This window comes from Nomia melanderi, chromosome 8 (assembly GCF_051020985.1).
Source record: "Nomia melanderi isolate GNS246 chromosome 8, iyNomMela1, whole genome shotgun sequence".
NCBI lineage: Eukaryota > Metazoa > Arthropoda > Insecta > Hymenoptera > Halictidae > Nomia > Nomia melanderi.
This window is the reverse complement of record NC_135006.1, coordinates 12,488,061-12,507,246: the sequence shown is the minus strand read 5'-3', so window position 1 is coordinate 12,507,246 and position 19,186 is coordinate 12,488,061. Positions and strand designations below refer to the sequence as shown.

Below are 19,186 nucleotides of genomic sequence, written 5' to 3'. Positions count from 1 at the left end.
TTCGGATGTTATCGGATAAATATGGAATAACGATAGAAAATGATTGTTCGTAATGGGAATTATAAAAAGCATGATACTTTATGTTGCTATCGTTTATTTCTCTGTGTCAGGTGGATGTTGTCGAACGTTATTAATCTCTAATTACCCCGTGAACGCATAAAAATCCGCAGTCCAGTTATATCGATTAATTAATTAACTTTACGAATGCGATGCTGACACGTCGACGGTACATTCATCGCTTACAGTTGTCACGAACAGGCTCGCGACCGGTTCCAACTCGGCCGAAGCACAATGAGAACGTGAAATACAATCTTTCGCGTCGATTTCTTGCGTCAGTCTAGCTCGTCGCTGTTGCCAGAATTAACCCTTTGCACTCGAAGCTTTTCCGCTGGAAATATTCAACGTTTTTCTGTGGAACGAGGACAACATACTTTGAGATTAACGCTGGAACTACCGATTTAATGCGATTAACCCTTTGCACTCGAAAGCTTTTCAATGGAAATGTACGATATTCTACGATGAGATACGGACGATGTTCTTTGAAATTAATTAATGGGGAAACATATGTACATTAAGAAGGAAAGTTATTTTATTTCGATATTCCTTAAAGCTTAATATTATATATAAGACTTTATAATTTTGCAAATCAAAACAAGTGGTGACTGAGAGTCACTGAGAGTCAAAGGTTAACCCCTTGCACTCGAAAGTTTGTCAATGGAAATGTTCAACGCTTTTTGACGAGATATAGGTGATATTGTTTGAAACTGATTTAACGATAATTCAGATACATTAAGCAACAAAGGTGTTTTATTTCGATATTTCACGTAACAATGCGAAGTTTCGTTTGAAATATCAAATATTCAACTTTATAGTTTCGTTGTATCGAGTCAAGCGGTGACTGAGAGTCGCCTCTCGAGTGCAAAGGGTTAATACGCAATTCCTGTGAAAATTGTAGCAATAGATTATTTTCAGTTTCTTCAGACATTCGTTATAGTACTGAAATGAAACTATTTATGTTCAAAATCATTTCGAATATTCGATGCTTCGAAGATATCAATAATTGCTAAACGAAAAATTCTTTATAAAAACCGTAGGCATTTATTGAGATTTCAATTGAGTTGCATTTCAGTTTTTCTATAATGAATCAGTTGTTCTAATTAGTTTCCGTAGAAGTATCTGTACCTTTCCAGTCGTTGTAAAAGAGGAGATCAGAAATATGTCATGACTCATCTGGTAGTTCTAGTGTTAAGTAATGAGAGAACATGTTTAAATGGAGAATCGAAGCTATTTTATTTTGATATTTCACGTTTGATATAATATAGAAAGCTTAAATTATATATGACATTCTATAATTTTGTTACATCAAATCAAGCGATGACCAAGAGCCGCCGTTTTGTTTGATACAGTAAAACTACAAACTTTCATGTTCAATATTAAAGTCCATTTAACCTAATCATCCATGGAATATTAAAATAGAATAATTCCATCCCTTAATTTCTATATTATTTATATTAACCCTAATCGGACCACGATGCGACTTTGAGTGACATTTGAACTTTTTACTGAAATTTTTTCATTATTTCATATAGCATTTCCAATAATTTTCTTGGGCTTTTAACCCTTTGCGGACGAAGCTTCTTTGAAATGTAGAAAACCGTCAGTAGATGTAGCTAAATTATATATCGGTTGCTTAGATAATTCGAAAAGGGAAACTACGTTCTGATCTCCTGCTGTTTCAGTAATTAAATCGTTTGTTTGCGACTTAGTGTTGCAAGCATGAACATCTGATCTCGAAATGTCGACGTTCGTCCGCAAAGGTTTAAAATTTCGGCCCTATAAACAAAAACAACATCGTTCCTTTTATCCTCGCAAGTGACCGAGAGTCATGTGGCACGATTACGGTTAAGATTAATCATAAAGCATCATTGATATTTCGAGTGCAAAGTGTTAATCCCAGGGAAACGAAGTCTCGAGAGAGATTTCGTATTATTTGGAATGAAAAGAAACTTCAGCAATGGATGCTCGAAACGGAAAAGCTTGTCTTTCCGACGAGAAAAGAAACTGTCCGGATGTCCGAGAGGGTTTCAAGCGTTCCGAATCCGACGTCGATGTACAAAATGAAACCGGAATCATGGGTGGACCGAGCACAGAGAAAACAGAGAATGAAAATAAGCGTGAAACTGAAATTAAAATGCAACTTACCCGGGCAACAGAAGTTCGGCACGGTTTCCGGCCATGGAGCGTTTCGAATTTTCAAACTGAAAAAAAAAACAAAGATCCGTGTCCCACCGAGGAACGGTACCGAGTAAAGAATTTCCGCAACGTCGACGGCGAAGCTCGACGACGCTTCCTCCGTCGAGGCGTTTCGCATGAAAAGAGAAACAAAAGTCAAAGAACAAGTGACACGCGACGAATCTCTCGTCGTTGTCTCGTCCCGTTCATCTGAACATCGACGCTTAATGTTTTCGTTTATCAATTGTCTTTATTACAAATCCATATCGTGTAAAAAAATACATTCCCTGATCGTCCTACAACTTGACTAGTTAGAACAGCATTCTTTGGTTTGCCATCTTCTCCTCTAGTTTTTCCTTCCGTTCGCTCGGGGATTTCCCTGCTTCGTTTCGTGCGCCGCAGCTTTGTACAGGGTGTTTCAAAATAGTGTCACGCTACATGTAACAATACGCAGGAATTTCTTGCGTTTAACAATTAGGCGAACACGTTGAATGTTGCGCGATGCACACCGAAATACAGAAAATGGGAGGAACACGACATTAACCGTTTGCACTCGAGAGATGACTCTCAGTCGTTGAATTCTCGACGTTTCCCGTGGTTCGTTTCATAGCTGTCGTCGGAAAAGTCGGAAAGTCGATTCAGCGTGCAACTGAACTTGAAAAATAATTTTAAAATCGAATTTCAGATGACTTTCGATACTTTCGGTGGAAACTGTTAACACGTCGAGTGCCGCGTGATTTCCGAGAGAAGTATAGAAAATGAAAATGACGTAGCATCAACTTGTGTAATTGAATTACATTATTGTCGCAGGTTTGAATTGTTTAATGTGGCTGCGTTAGGTGGTGTTACTTGTAATATAGAAAAGTTTTCAATCGTCGTTTAATCGAATGAATTATAGTAATTCGATTTGGTCGAAGATTTGTTGGTTAAAAATATTCTCTTACGGAAATTCTTCGTGGCACCGAACGTGTTAACCCCTGCAATTTATTTCTTAGCTACGATCGACGCTACTTCATCGATTTATTAGGAAAATAAAATTTGTTGCTTGTTGATAACAGAAAAGTATTTATGTATTTAAAAACACAAATAATATTCAGGTTTCTCGAAATTGAAAATTCTCACGAGCCTGACACGATGTAGGTCAAGGGTTAACCTCTTTCCTTAACCCCTCGGCGTACCGTTCGCTTTCGCTATCAGAAAACGTTCAAATATTTCCAGCGAGAAACTTCCGAGTGCAAAGGGTTAAATTCGGTACAATCCACAAACACGCGAAATGTAGAAACAATAACTTTGTTCCTTAACTTAACGTACTTTGACGTACTTTTTACCAAGCTCGTGTAATTTTACCATCGACAATTTCTAAGAAATGCAACAAAATCGTCATTTGAAGATAACACGTCGATAATAGCAAAACAGTTTCGATCCGTGGGTAATATACAACACTGATTGTTAAATTATTCTAGAAATCTTCATCGCGAGTCTCACTCGTCATTGTACAAGGGGTTAATGTTAGAATGAATATTGCGATCAACCATTATCTTCTTCGCTGTCAAATGGAAACAGTGACATACTTTTAGCAAGATTTGAAATAGAACTCAACAAACATAAATACTCAATGTCTGTGAATTCAAACGAAACATTACTCTTCTGTGATCAATGATTACAGCTTAAAGCAATTATAGGCATGGAATATACCTAAAGTTTCTCTTTTCTCAGTAAATCATTAACGGTGAAGTAGTTTTGTCGATCACAGAGAACTAAATCGCAGGGCAATTAGTCTAGAGATCTTCGTCTCACTCGTCATTGTACAGCAGAATGGAAAAAATGGAATAAATCATTCGATTGAATTGCATTACATCGTTTAACACTTTGACTGCCACGTCACCCGAATTCGGGTGACAGTTTTTACAGAAACTTGTACATCGATTCTTTCGATGACGCACCGAACAAACCGAATTTCGTTGGATACATGAAATACGAGAAAGATAGTGGAGCAATTATTAAGAATTTTAATTTCTCAGTTTCTGGTTAGTGGAAAAAACTGTTTCAAGTACACGATAGTTTCGTTTACGTGGCAGACAAAGGGTTAATTGAGCGAACTAAAGTCGATTCGATGGCCACCGGTGACATGGCATTCAACGTGTTAACGTTACAATGAATTTTGCGATAAACCATTTTCATCATCGCCGTCTAAACAGAAACCGTAGAATCCCGTTGTAGCAGTCGTGGCGTACTTTTGAAACTCCCTGTAGACGGAAAGAAGGCGCGCGAGGAAATTGGTGGACGATATGCTAATTTCGAACGCGGGGTACACGCAACAACGTTCGACGACGATCAACAATAACAAGAACGGACAACAACGCGAGAGCACGGGCAAGACCGAGTGTCCCGCCCACGCGGGCGTTAAATATTAATTAGATTCTAATGTACCTCCGCGTTCCATTATCCGCCGCGTCGTTTCCTCTTTTTCTATTCGTGCCTCGTCTTTCGAGAACACTCGCGCCTAGATATGAGATTCGAGTCGCGCCGCTCAACTCGTCCTTGGACACCGTTAGATCACGAGATTAAACGAGAAATAGGACGCACCTCGCCGTGTCGCAATACAAAACGCATTTTCTTTGTTTCTTGTTTCCTTCTTCGTTCCCTTCGTGCGTGTACTCACGCGTGTATGTGTGTGTGTATATGTGTGTGTGAACCGTTCATTGGCCAAATCGGTTGACCTCGATAAAATGAAAAATAAAAGCGCTTTGTTCCTAGAGAATCTGGCCTTGCGACGTCTCGGTTAGGTCTAGATTAGAGTTGAAAAATGGCGCGTGAATTTTCAAGTGTTTCCCTTCGAATGGAAGATAAAGATTTCGTTTTATTTCTAAGATTTCAAGATTTTCTGATGATAGACGATTGAAATTTAACACGTTGAATGCCGCACGATTTTATTGTATTGAATCGTTTCATTATATAACATTGAATCATTCGATCGAATTGCATTATTATTATTGCATGTTCATCCAGCTGAACGTCACAGCGTTAGCATTATTGATGACATAGAAATCTTTTCAAATAATCATAGTAACCGAGTAACTATAGTAGTACTATAGTAGTCCGATTCGGTTCGGGGTCATCGGTGACCCCACGGCATTCAACGTGTTACCGACAGATAAATTAAGCAAAGCTGTTTCATTTAAATATTCCAGTAACAAGATTCGTTTAGAATACTAAATATTCTACTTCATAGTTTTGCCATGTCGAATCGAGTCGCCTTTCGAGTGCAAGGGGTTAAAAGGTCAAGAGAATGTTTGAATCGAAGTTAACAGATTTGGCCAGTGAGCGGCTCGTTTGTATAAAAGGACTTACAAACTAATCGGAATCGTCGCATCTTCCGCGCATACAGGTACACACGCATCGCTGACCTGCTTCGACCTGTCAACTGGGCGTCAACGTGTGCAGTTAGCATCGACACGCTTTACCTACCGGTCGTCATAGTTTCCGGAAACTTATTGCAATCTTTTTAACACTGGAACTACCGGATGGGTCGAAATGACTCACTCCCGATTTCATTTTTTCCAGTCATTCAACGGATGCCTCTGAAAAACTACTGGAGAAATTGATTCAGCACAAACTGAATTGCAAACCAACCGAAGTCTCAATAATCGCACTGTTCAGGTTTCTACAACAATGCCAGAAAGACAATTCAACTGCTCGGTAGTTAATTAGTTCCAGCGTTGGCCATAACGATTAGTCTTCGACCAACGAACTACTGAACAATTTAATTATATGTATTTCTTTGATACAAATTGCAAGATGGCGTTCATTCGAATGTAGAGTACGTGTTGAATCAATTTAGCTGAACAGTTTCTTAACACGTTAATGTTAATGATGACCGACGCTTCTGAATGGAATGAAAACAATTGTAATATATAGGATAACCTATGAAGATGTTTAACACGTTGAATGCCGTGGGGTCACCGGTGACCCGCAACCACATTGAGCGACTACAGTTCACTCAAACGATGGTTATTTGTAAATTTGCTATACTATCTAATATAACATTCAGCTTGACGAATATGCAAATGATAATTCAGTCGAATGATTTAATACTATATCTTCACCATTTCGCGTATTTTGCTCGAATCGCGCGGCATTCGACGTGTCAATGATGTAGCTAAGCTGATAATAGTCTAATGCGAAGATTGCAATGCTAATTAATAATTGTTTTTCTTTGCTAAGAGAATGATTCTACAGAGGTCAAGATTTTCACGCTTAACGTGTTAAAGAAACGTCTGTACCCTTTCGATCATTACGAAGGAAATTCAAAATGGCTTCCTTCATCGGTCTAGTAGTTCCAGTGTTAATCAGTTTATCCGAAGAATTTTCAATACATTGTCGCTAGACTTCCGGGAGGCGAAGCGGCGAATGAGAATGAATAGAAGTGATCTGCACGGGCAAACACAATCGATTGTTCGTGTACCCTCGGTGTCGGGTGAATGAAAATAAACGAACAATTACGAATAATAGTAACAACTACAACTGTCGAGTACGAGGCACAAGTCGACAGGTTTGCGGGAACAGTCGAGCTTAATCGAACGGTCTCTTCCGATCGGAATTCGAGAAGGTCCATCGTTCGTTCGTTAACAGAGACGGAGCGAAAGAAACGGTGAACGCGAGGATGAACGTTCTCGAACCTCGACGGAATTACAATTGAACCATCGGATCTCAATCGGGGGAACAGAGAAGATAGACGTTAAACGTGGAAATGAATTCGGTGCTCTTTCAACGATTATCCCAGAATTCGTTCGCCAGTTTCGGGAGATTGGGAACACTTCTCGTTATCGAAGATAAGGTCGAGAGAAGAAATTGTTTAACCCTTCGCGGGCGAAGATTCTTTGAAATATACAGAATATTCAGCAGATGAAGCTAAATTATACATGAATCACTGAAACGATAGGAAAAACAGAAGCCACGTGATCTCTCGGTGTTCGAGTAATTAAATTATTTATGGCTTGATCTACGAAACATGAGAACTTCATCGAAATGGGTTTCAATTCGTCCGCGATGGGTTAAAGGGGCACCGAATTCGTTTCTACGGCTAATAGGCAGATGGAGATGGAGAAAGAAGCTGTCGACGAATGGAGAGGACTCGTGGAATCTCGACGAGATTCATAGAAGTATATTACAAGTGAGAAACGGAGATGGGTAGAGAAGTGGGTATATACGGACAGCTATAGAGAGAAAGATGGGAAGAAAGGGGAAGAGATAGATAAAGAGAAAGATAGAGTGAGAAAGAAAGAAAGAGAGAGATAGAGAGAGAAAGAGAGAAAGAGAATATATGTGTACGATGATCATACAGCGACACTGAAATGGAGAAATGGATGGATCGATGGAGCAAATGGATGGACGTGTGTGGCCAGGTCATGAAATGAAGAACAACAGAATGCATTTAATGAGCGATTGTTTATTATGCTCTTATGGTCACTTGTCATACAGGTAACGATGCTTTCTCATGAGTGAAAATAGTTAATATATTATGTTTGTTTTTGTTGTTTGTATCTCTTTGTTTTTTTTTTAGCGTTTTCCCTCAGCAATAGAGCTCTCCTGTTTTCTCTCGTATTTTATAATTATTTAACATTGAAATGGAATAACTTCGACGATGAAATAGAATTAACAATTCGACAATGCGGATGCAACTAAATGTGGTTTAGAGAGTGTCTAAAAGTAAAGTTCTTAATTACCGTCTTCTCCTTAATTACCGTATGTTCTTCCCTTTTCTTTTTTGTTTTTTTTTTTTCTTACTCATTCGTTTCAACGTGTGTTCTTTGCTGTTTTTTTCTTTCGTCTGTGTATCTCGTACGCCGTTTCTATTTTCTCGAAAGAGTTCGTTTGTTTGTTCTATGTATGCTTCATTGTTTTTAGTTTTCTCTTGAAAATTAAAATCTTCTGCAGTTTTATCATGTGTGTGCGTGTGGGTATGTAAATGTGTGTCTATGTGTTTTGTGTGTGGTGTGTGTATATATATATGTATATGTATAATATATATACACATTACATACGTGTATATACATGTACATTTTGACCGGTGCGACGATACATGTATACGCACGTATATATTAATAGTGGTGCCCAAAGAGGTCACTCGGTCAGGGCGGGGAGGGTGACCCTATTTTGTTCGAACGTCTCCGCGAATCGGTCTCTTCTTTCCTTTTCTTTTCTTTTCTTTTCTGTTTCTTTTTATTATCACGGTTAACAAGCGAAAAAGCTGTCCGATTTTTTTTCTCTCCGATGGAAAAAGAAGGAAAACCGCGGAAAAAGAGAAAGAAAAGCGAACGCGTCGTTTCGTTTGTTGCTCTTACTAAGGGCGGGTCGGCCGAAACCTTGAAACCCGACAATTCGACGGATTTCGAGGAGAATTTGGAATTTTCGTTCCGTCACTCGAGGACTCTCCTGAGACCGAGACAAACGAAAGAACAAAATCGAACAAAGAATGATTCGTAGCGTGAATGTTAATGCTAAACAAAAATCGGAATTATAGACATTTGTTGACACTGTTATATTTTCCTTTGCATTATCGAGTCAACGGAGGTACATGCAGGAAACGTTGACTGAACACGATATTCCAATCGGCGAACAAAAAAACCAGCGTTTCGAGTTTCGAAGGTCTCGAAAAATTTCATGCTCGAACTTCGAGAGGTCTCGGAAATGTAGTTGAATTTTCAAGGTTTCAAAAGTCTCGTACTCAAACGTTGAAGGTTTCCAAAAACGTGTCATGCTCGAATTTAACAAGGCTTGAGAAGCGTCATGCTCGAATCTCGAAGGTTTCCGAAATGTCACACTCGAATTTCAACGGTCTCGACGGTTTCGCATTGGAATCTCGAAGGTTTCAAAATATCAATACTCGAACGTTGGAAGTTTGAAAACTGTCATATTCGAATTTCGAAGGTTTCAAAAGATATATCATACTCGAGTCTCAAAGGTTCCGACGATTCTACATTGGAATCTCGACGATTTGAAAATATTCATATTCGAACCTCGACGGTCCCGAAAAAATATCACGCTCGAATCTCGAATCTCCAAGAACGTGAATTTCAAAGGTCTCGACGATTCTACGTTGGAATCCCGAAGGTTCCGGAAACATTGATATTCGAATGTCGAAGGTTTCAAAAGTTCCTTGTTCGAATTTCGAACGTTGAGAATTTGAATTCGAACCCACCTCTAGCCCTCGCGCGTGCGCGATAGAACGAACACGCGTGTTCCTCTCGTCGTTTCCGTGTTAGCTCGCAATCCCGTTCGTTATTCGTCCGTTCGGCGCCATTTTTTCCAATTTCCTTCAGATACTCGTGGTCGAATTCGTCTCCGATATTTCTTTCTCTTTCGTTTATTCTTTTTCAGTTTTTTATCCATTGGCGCACAGTTCTCATCGTGTCGACATGGAAGCAAAAATGGCGTCGCGAAACGACGTCCTCTTCGTTCCTTGTCGAATCGACAAAGAATCGCGAACGAGAACGATCCCGTCTCTCTCTCTCTCTCTCTCCCACTCTCCCACTCTTTCTTTCATTCTCTCTCTCTCTCTCTCTCTCTCTCTCGCTCTCTCGCTTATCGTTCGCTCACACTTCTCTTGTTTCTTTTTTCTTTCTCGCAACGGTCGCTGTTTTTTGCGGATCGGTCAACGAAACGATCGGACACACAAGCAACCCCTCGCCTTACGATTCCTTTCGCAACTGCCGCTCGCCGGAGCTTACTTCATCATCGTTAACATCCTAGAAGAAAGAGGAATTCTACGTTCGCGTTCACTCTGGATTATCAATGTCGCTGTAAATGTTCATCTAATATCGATAACAGGCAAACAGAAGTCAGAAGAATCGAGTAATATATATTCGTTAAATTCCGTGGATAAGGTAAGGGGTTTAACGAACCACCATTCTTCGCTCTTCTACGCGCGCAGCGAGAGGAGGGAGTAATTTAGTAGTCCCCTGGCTTTAACTGAGAATACCGATCCAATGGATCGTAAATTATTCTTATCGTAAGCCTTCCGACAATGCATATCGCTGCGTTCCTGAGGAATTCTACTCGTAGAACTGTATCATTTTCTTCTAGAACAGAACTTCAAAGTTTACTATTTCATTGATAAAATATTCTTCGTTTCGTCGTATCGAATCGGTTGACGGCCATCTTTCAAATACAAGGGGTCGAACGAATCTGGAAAATCTCACGATCGATCGTGGGTGGATTGTATTTTCAGTGGAAATCATGGGACAGCGGTCTGCGAGTGCTCCCTTCTCTCGCTGGACGTTCAGGTCGTCCCATAAGCTCGTGCCGGGATCATTTGTACACAGTTTCCTTAATCCTGGTGAAAAGAACGATCACAGAACGTTTCGTGTTTGGCTCGCGGCCCGGTAACGGAACGTACCCGTTCCCAATACACGGTGAGATTGAATCAATAAAAGCTGAAATGGGCAACGACGACGAGACACGTTCAATGCCGTTCAATGGAAACCGATTTATCGCCGCCGGAACGGCGAACCGATGACGTCAATCGTTTAATAGCCAGATATGAATTCAATTGTCAAATTCAACTGGGCCTGAGCCGTTTATTTGCTAAATTGATTAACTCCGCGGGATGGAAAGCAGACGGAATCCGACGATGTTACGTGCACGGAGAATCGTTCGACGCGTTGAAATTTGAACAGTTTCGGAGGCATGCAGAGTTCTCGGGTGAGCTATAATATTCGAGAGGATGTACCTTTGACCGTGAATCGATGGGACCGAACAGTTCTCGGCCACGAGCGTCTACTGCGACTACTCGGCGGCACTACGAGGTAGCCATCGGTTATTGATTCAAGTGTTTTATGTAACCTGTTTACCGGGCGCGACGAGTTAACTCGTCGATACAAGTCTAGAGAATCATCCGATCGGCCATTAACACCCAAATTATTTATGCCCTTCACTTCATTCCTGCAGAACTGTTAATTAACTTTCGAAAAGTCAGCGTCGTCGATAAGAAGGAATTCTCGATGGACTGCAGATTTTTATGAGATATCGAGGAAAATAACAGATTGCGAAAAGGTCAACGTACGTACATTCAATTTAGAAATGAATTCGGCGCATCTGATTGATCGAGGTTAGGTATATTTTGAATTGAATGCTTCAAGAATTCAAAAACACATTACCTGCGAGCGAGTAGTAAGCTTATTTTGAACCTTCGTACTATAATGTGTTCAATTGACGATGAAGAAAGTAATTAACCCTTTGCACTTGAGAGGTCATCACTTGATTTCACCTTGTAAAACTATGAAATTTGATGTTTAGTCGACTGCCGCGATAAACAGCGTTTTACGTTCCACTGACACCTTCGTAACACAGATAAATAGGAATAGTCATTAATCATGCTACCACAATTCTTACGTTATATTATCTAGTTATTCACGTTGCCGAATATTTTTACCCGACGTCAGTTGGCTATGAATTATAATTGTTTCCGAGTCATTTCGAAGTTCCGGAAACCACCGTGGAGCCAATTGTTAACATTATACCTATAACGAAATTGTTGAGATCTTGAAATAAAATATTTTTGTTCCTCGACACAAATGTAACTTCTCCACAAAATATCGTCTTCATCTCGTCAGAGTGTTCAAATATTTCCACTAAAAACCTTCCGAGTGCAAAGGGTTGATATTCAAGTTAATCAGAAGTACCAAATTCTCATAAAAGAGATCAGAGTTCGAAAGGTCAGAAGCACGCCGAACTTATTTCCGCGGCAAGTAAACATTTCCAACGGAAAGTCTCGAGAAACGTTCACCTCGGCTTGCAACGGATGCATAAAAAATGGCAGTCCAGTGGAAACTCGGAACACTGGGTGTGAATGGGGGTGAACGAAGCCTCGCCATGACTTTATGGGATGACCTGGTACACGCACGCGTACATATCCGCCGGGAGGAGCGCGGCTCGGTTTCGAAATGATGAGAAACGACGGAAAACGACGAAAGAACGGTCATCGTTCTCGCGCGGATCACGATGGCGGCGTGGCAACGAAATGAAACGAAAGCAACGCGGGACGCCTTCTTTTACAATCTAAACGTGCTGCTCTTTCATTTCGTTCCTTCATATTCTCCTTTCCCGCAGTGACTATTATCCAAACCTACGCGCGACTATGTTTTCCCCCCTCTTCGTGAAGTTTCTTTTCGATTTCGTGTGTCGTGAATTTTTATAGAACGACCGCGACGCAAACGTATGCACGGACGACAGGTAATATCGTGTACGGTATACACGTTCCTCGCAAGATCGACGACACGCGTGCACGTAAGATCCCACATATATATATATATACGATTCTCGTCTAAAATGACCGCGCCAGACGATCCTCAGAATGAATTAACAGCCCTAGAGATAGTTAATCTTATCCACCGAGAGAGTTTGTTTTCCTTACACGCCTATAGGTAATGTGTGTGTGTGTTATGTATAATGGTAGTCGGGGTGTACATATTATATGTATATACACACATACAATATGTATATAAGTATAATATGTACACACGTGGTTTATCATCAATATCATTGAAAGAACAACGCACTAACCTCTCTCTCTCTCTCTCTCCCTTTGCCGTCAACTTAACCATTAATCAAATATGTATATATATATATATAGAGTCTCAATTAAATCTAAAATTCCTTGTTGAACCGTCCTCTCTCTCTCTCTCTCTTTCTCTCGCTCTCACTCTCTCTCTCCCTTTCTCTCTATCAATCTCTCTCAAAGCTGAATCGCAATACCCTTTTTCGGAGGTGAGACCCTCGGAATATATTATATCTCTCTTTCTATATATATAATCTATGTATATATATATATATTAAAAAATACAATTTTGCTCGCTGCTCTTTTATGCACCGTTTTCCCCTTATCTCTCCGGTTTAAAGGTTATGTATCCTGACGAGGAAAAAATCAAACGCGGAAAACAGAAACACGGATGATCGACCGTGCAGCTAACACGCGCGTCGACTAAAACTGCCCTTCACTTTTGTCTTATGTATTTTTGTCCTCCATTTATTTTTCGCGAACGACGCGACCGGAATTTTTTCTCCAATTTTCCGTTGCCCTTACGCCTCCGTTTTTGCCCCATTTTTGGTTCCGATTGAGCCGCTCAACGACGGACACGTCTGCGAGCTGTGCCAGCCTCTATTCGACTGGAGCAAAATCGTCTAACTACCCTCGCCCGTTTTCTACAGTACTTTTAGGGGAACACTGCATTGCGTGAACTGGATTCGAGGTCGAAGTTAACCCTCTGTAGGCACGTGTAACTTTGAAATTACATAATCGATTGATTTTTGTTGAATCTCGTTGATTTCTTTCATCTTCCGCTCGAAGCGGCGAATGAAATTAAGCGATCGGTCGGCTTGAACTTTTACACGCCGAGGCGTGAAAGTTTAACGTTGTAACTTGAAAGTTGCAAGATATATTTGAAGCTATTGAATATTCATATTGTTCGTTGGTATTCGTTAATTTTGTACTGGATAGATTTTGTTATAGTCGTGAAGAAAAATTCGGTCCGCAGAGGGTTAACGGTAAGGGGAAAATTGTATCTGCGACTCGGCTATAACAAATGTACAATTATCAAAGGATCACTTTTGTTCAAACCCTCGACGAGGGTCGGACAGACGCAAACGGTGAACCAATTCGACTCGCCTCTCCCTCAGCAGGTGAATATTTAAATAGCGTGCTCTAGCTTTTGAAATCAACACTAGAACCACCAAGTGTTTGGAACCAGCAGTTCGGAAAACTCGGTTCCACGTTTCTCGAGATTTTATGATTTTCATTATTCCGTTCAGAAAAGATTTCTTTTGATAGTATACTTCTGTATCTTGAACCACAGCGGAATAAGAAGTCTTGGTCATTTTGACTCCGGCAGTTCTAGTGTCAGCGATATTGATATATTTTCAGAAGAACAAAAGCACAAACATTTCACAACTAAAACCATCAATTCAAACAATTTCGACACGTCGACTGCCATAGTGGTCGAGCATATAATATTTGCCAAAAATATTTACTCGAATAACTAGACAATAGTGTAACCTAAGGACCGTGCCAAATCATTAGTAACTCGTTTTGATTTACTTTCGATATGACGAAATAATTGATACAGAACGCTCAAAATTCTCGTGGCAGTCAACGCGTTAACACTAGAACCACCAAGCGCTAAACTTTAGCAGAGACTATAAGCGTGCTTTCATCGCTAAATCAATGTTTCCCATAATCCCTTAACACGTCCAGTGCCACGTGTGATACACGTTAATTTTTGTAACAAAATATTTTTAAGGGACACATGGTCAAGGATAGCTGCATTCGTTACAAAACACCGAAAACATCAAGAAACAATATCAAAATATACAAAATTTAAAAAAAAAACTTGAATATAATTGAATATTTTATTTAAAAAATCAATACAGTTCGTAAGCAAAATATGAGCGAGATTTCCGTGGCACGGAACGTGTTGGAAAAAACATCCACATCTTTCCAGTAATCCCAAAGAAATCAGAATTCAATCGTTTCGATTCATCCGGTAGTTCTAGCGTTCACTTTCTAATTGGATCAATCGTGAGATTAGATATCCTAATTATTAAAGTTGCCAGCAGATTTTGCCCCAACGATGGCGGACCGTAAAGTGTAACGCGCGGGGAACGCGAACGCTGTAGCTCGGCCGAGAGAAGTCGTCCCGTTCAAGGTCACGAAAGTCGACCACTCCCCCCACTCCGAAACGTCCCCGACCCCCCCGGTCACGTGATCGAAGCTCGAAAGGGAAGGTGTTTCTCCGTCGCTGAGGGACGATTTTCTAATTGGAACAACGCGGTGCGCGCGCACGGTCGTCGTGCACCTCTCTCCTTATCGTTATCTTTACTTTATAGCCAAAGGAATGTTAAGGTACAATACTTGATCGTATATTCCCATCATCAGTGACGAACGAGTCCCATCTAATATACGCGGTACCTCTTTCTCTGCCCCCCCATCTCTCTTTCTCTTTCTCTCTCTCTCTCTCTTTATTTTTTTCCTAAGAACTCTTTTTTTTCTTTTCTTTGTTACTCGCAGCCAGCTGCTCTCGATAATTCGAAATATTCGTGGAAGATAATGCTATTTACTCGGTCCTGTCCAACGTGAACGACGCAATCTTCGCGTCGGTCGTGTCGGACGCGACCCTTAATTCAAAGGTAAAGCACAACGCGCGGCACTGCGTTTCGCGTGAAATTCCTCTATTTAATCGTATTCCTTTCTCTCCCCCTCTTTCTCCCTCCCTCTCCCTATCACTCTCTCTGTCTCTCTTTCTCGTTCTTCATCTATTATTTTTTTGTGGTTTTGTTTTCATTTAGGTGTAATAGGCATGCAATATTTCGCGTTATACAACTTGTGTCGGCGCGTCGGACGCGGAAACGGACTCGACGGCTTCGTGTGATCGCGCGACGATTTAAAATTCAAATGTGTTTCCTTCGGTTTACCTTGAGGTTTTCCAGTTCCGTCTACGACGACGGGACGAAGTCGCAGAAAACACGTATTCCGTCTTGCGAACGGCTGATGGTTTTACTCGAGTCGAACCGTCGAATTCGTTTTCTACGTCCGATTGCTTCTTCCCCACGTGTATGTTTGTTTGTGTATGTATGTGTGTGTGTGTGTCCTCTGTGTGTTTCACGTGAGCGAGTGTGGCGTTGAACATGACGTCGAGTCGAGCTTAATGAACATGAATGTGCACAAGTGCACCGCCGTCGGGCGCACGATAATATTTTCTTTCACTTCGCGACTTAGCGATTTATTAGTCTACTTATACTCAACAAGGTACTTAATAGTTTTTTTTTTGTTTAATATATTCATCATCTCTTCCCTCCTCGTCGAATCCCCCGAGCTGCTACGCGCTACTTCTACCTCGAACAACAACGATCCCCCATATTATCCAAGTTCCTCGTTTAACATTACTCCTCATAGTATTCTGTGTTCATCGTCATCGTAAATCGTCATCATCATCATCTTCATCATCATCATTATAATCATCATCATCATCGTCATCATCATAATCTTCTTCTTCATCATCATCATCATCATCATAATTATAATCATCATCGTCATCATCATCATCATCATCATCATCATCATAATCATCATCTTCATCTTCTTTATCATCATCATCATCATCATCATCATAATCATCATCATTTTGTTTTTTTTCTCCTTGTCCTGTTTACAGCGACTTTTCAACTATTCAATTACACGACGCTTACCCAAAATAATATTACCGCGTGTATTAACAGTCTAAACTCTAGAAGTCTCACTTCCAATAAAATAACATTACGCACGAGTTTCTTCTTTTTCTTTTATTTTCTGCTTTAATTCTTTTGTACAACCCCCTTAATTTACGAGCGCCCCAGCCGTTTCCTCGAAGTGTTCCGCGTCAGCGTTTGCGTTCCCGTTTACGTTCCCTCCAGCGTTTCCCATAGAAATAGATTTTGCTTTCTCGTAGCGATCGTCTCGAGGAAAATCGTCGTGTTTCCTCGATCGACTTGTAGATCAATTGATCCTTCACCGATTTCTTGTGATTTTTAACTAGCTAGGTTGGAATTTACTTTACCGCGGAAACGATCTTCGATAAAATAGCAAGTGTATTCTATTTTTGTAATTATAGTGGTACAACGATGATGTCGAACTTGCATTTCACTTATATTAATGAAATATTAAAAACGTTGAGATTTTTTTAACAAAACAAGCTGTACAAAGTTCAGTTGCGTTGTAGAAATTGATATTCTGAACGTTTCCTATTACAAAAATGTCGGGCAAGTTTGCGATAGAAAAAACGTCTAAGACATCAATTTCTAGAATATATTCAACGAGTTGCAATAAAAAGAACTGACATCGATTAAAAATATTTGGCGACACAAGTAACTAGACAATAGTGTAACGCGAACACGGTGATATCAAATCATTAATGAATGAATGAATTAATTATTATACGAAACGTTAAAAATCCTCCTGGCAGTCGGCACGTTAAAAATGACTAAAATCGACGAATCGATCAATTGATCTACAAACCGATCAAGACTTCCCTCGACGATCGGTATATGCATTGCTATTTTGAATACGCTTCCCAGAGCCTCTGATTCCTACCTTGTTTTCATTTAACGTGTATCGTGTATGTGCCTGCTCGTTCGTATACAAGCGAACGATTCGATAATACTTTATCGGTGAACACACTTATCCGCTGAAATCGAGCAAAGCCAGGAATTCTATCGCGTTACACAAAAATAAGAATTTCTCCTCGTTCGGTTTTCACTTTGCCCATCTCTCACCCCCTCCTCTTTCTCTCTATACAACAACTCTTTCATCTTTTTATATAAAATATTTACAGCCAAGTGTATTCCCTTTTTTTTTTCTATTCCTTCTTCTTGTTTCCCCGTTTGATCTCGACATCCGCGCTCGTCTAAGGGCAACGCAGCCTCGTCGGATGGAAACGAGCTCGAGATTCCCGCGGCGATCGGCGAAAAAACAAAAACCAGGCGATAATCGTCGAATTTCGAACGTGTAGCGACGCCCTGTATCACGGGAGAATCGAAAATGGCCGAGGCCAACGCGATTCTCCATGGGAACGAAGGAGTCCCTTCGATTTCTCCGGCTGTTCCGATCGGTCGACGCGAGATTCGTTCGGTTTCCCGGTTGTATACAAAATGGCAACGCACAATGGTGGTTCGCGTGAAATTCCTGGGTGCGTTTGTCTTTCAATCGAGTCACCCGGTGAACGAGCTCCGCGATCCAGACGAACTTGGTGATTTTCTTCTCACCGACGAAAGCGTCCTTCGCTGCTCTTTCCTCTTTCGATTCTTTCTCTCTTCGTTTGTTCTCCTTTCTTCCTCTATTCCTCCAATGTTATCTCTCTCTCCTTTTCACTCTCGTTCCCTACTGTTTAACGATTAACTTCCGCTCTATTGTCGGTTCGACGCAACGCGATCGGTTACCGTTTTCCTTCGAATCTGCGTTTCGCTCGATCGTTTCTCGCGACGGTGTCCTTTTTCCTCCGCGTCCCTTCAATGACAGTCGACGCTTCCCACGTCGACGTGTCCCGTTCATCTTAATTCGACGTCGCCGATAGCGAGCCGTCGTTTTCCTCCGCTTGCAGTTTGATTATCAGGCGAACGATCGCGAAAAATGGCAGTAAGGAGGAAACCGTTCAAGGACACCGAGATCGAGTGCGACCGTTTCGGCTCCCGCGCGGAGAAAGCATTTCCAAAGGAAAGAACGTGCCGATTTTCCGCGATCCCTGTCGATCGAGAACGTTCGATCGTTGCGGTTAGGCCATCAACAACACAGCCATTTAATTTTCGTGATCATCGTTTCCGTGTGTATATGTATGTGCGTGTGTACGTGAGTTTGGACTTTCGTTAACACGTTGACTGCGACAGGTAGCGGCGACCGGAGATTTTGGAAATAATCGCGACCGGAAGATCGACGTCGAATGGAAATGTATATTTCAGTGTAACGAGCCGCGACACGAAATTACTGATAATCTCTCTCTCTTACATCGATAATTATTGTTTCTAATAGAATTCGCCTCGGTTGCGGGCGAACGAACAGCATAGTGATTCATTCGGGCAATATTAAAATATTTTAAATATATCAATCTGTATAACATTAAAATATTTTAGTTCCATTGATCCCGTGTAACAGTAAAATATTTGAATTACATGAACTCCGATAACATTAAAATACCTCAATTCTATCGATCCGCGTTAACATTAAAATATTCCCACTATATTCATCTGGATAACATTAAAACCAATAATATTGTCGTTCAGCGTCGATATTAAAATTCTCGCGGCAGTCAACGCGTTAAAACCGCGAAAACCAAGGATCCAAGAGAAAAAAGAGCACGCGAGACGCTTTTCCATCTGCCTAACGCCAGCGAGAACGGCACGTCGAACAAACAACACGCGTTGCTCGCCCGAT

The 19,186-nt window shown here is 40.8% G+C and overlaps 1 protein-coding gene across 2 annotated transcripts in view; it reads right to left on the bottom strand.

The window, feature by feature from the left end:
- Window positions 1–1,265: 1,265 nt before the first annotated feature.
- The window catches only part of pasilla (RNA-binding protein Nova-1-like protein passilla), a 32,066-nt gene continuing 14,145 nt past the window's right edge, over window positions 1,266–19,186 (bottom strand). For both annotated transcript variants that reach the window (XM_076369806.1, XM_076369809.1), the window contains exon 6: window positions 1,266–9,980. In XM_076369806.1, the coding sequence (XP_076225921.1) occupies window positions 9,973–9,980 (8 nt within the window). In that variant the 3' untranslated portion in view covers window positions 1,266–9,972. The remainder of the gene's footprint in view (window positions 9,981–19,186) is intronic.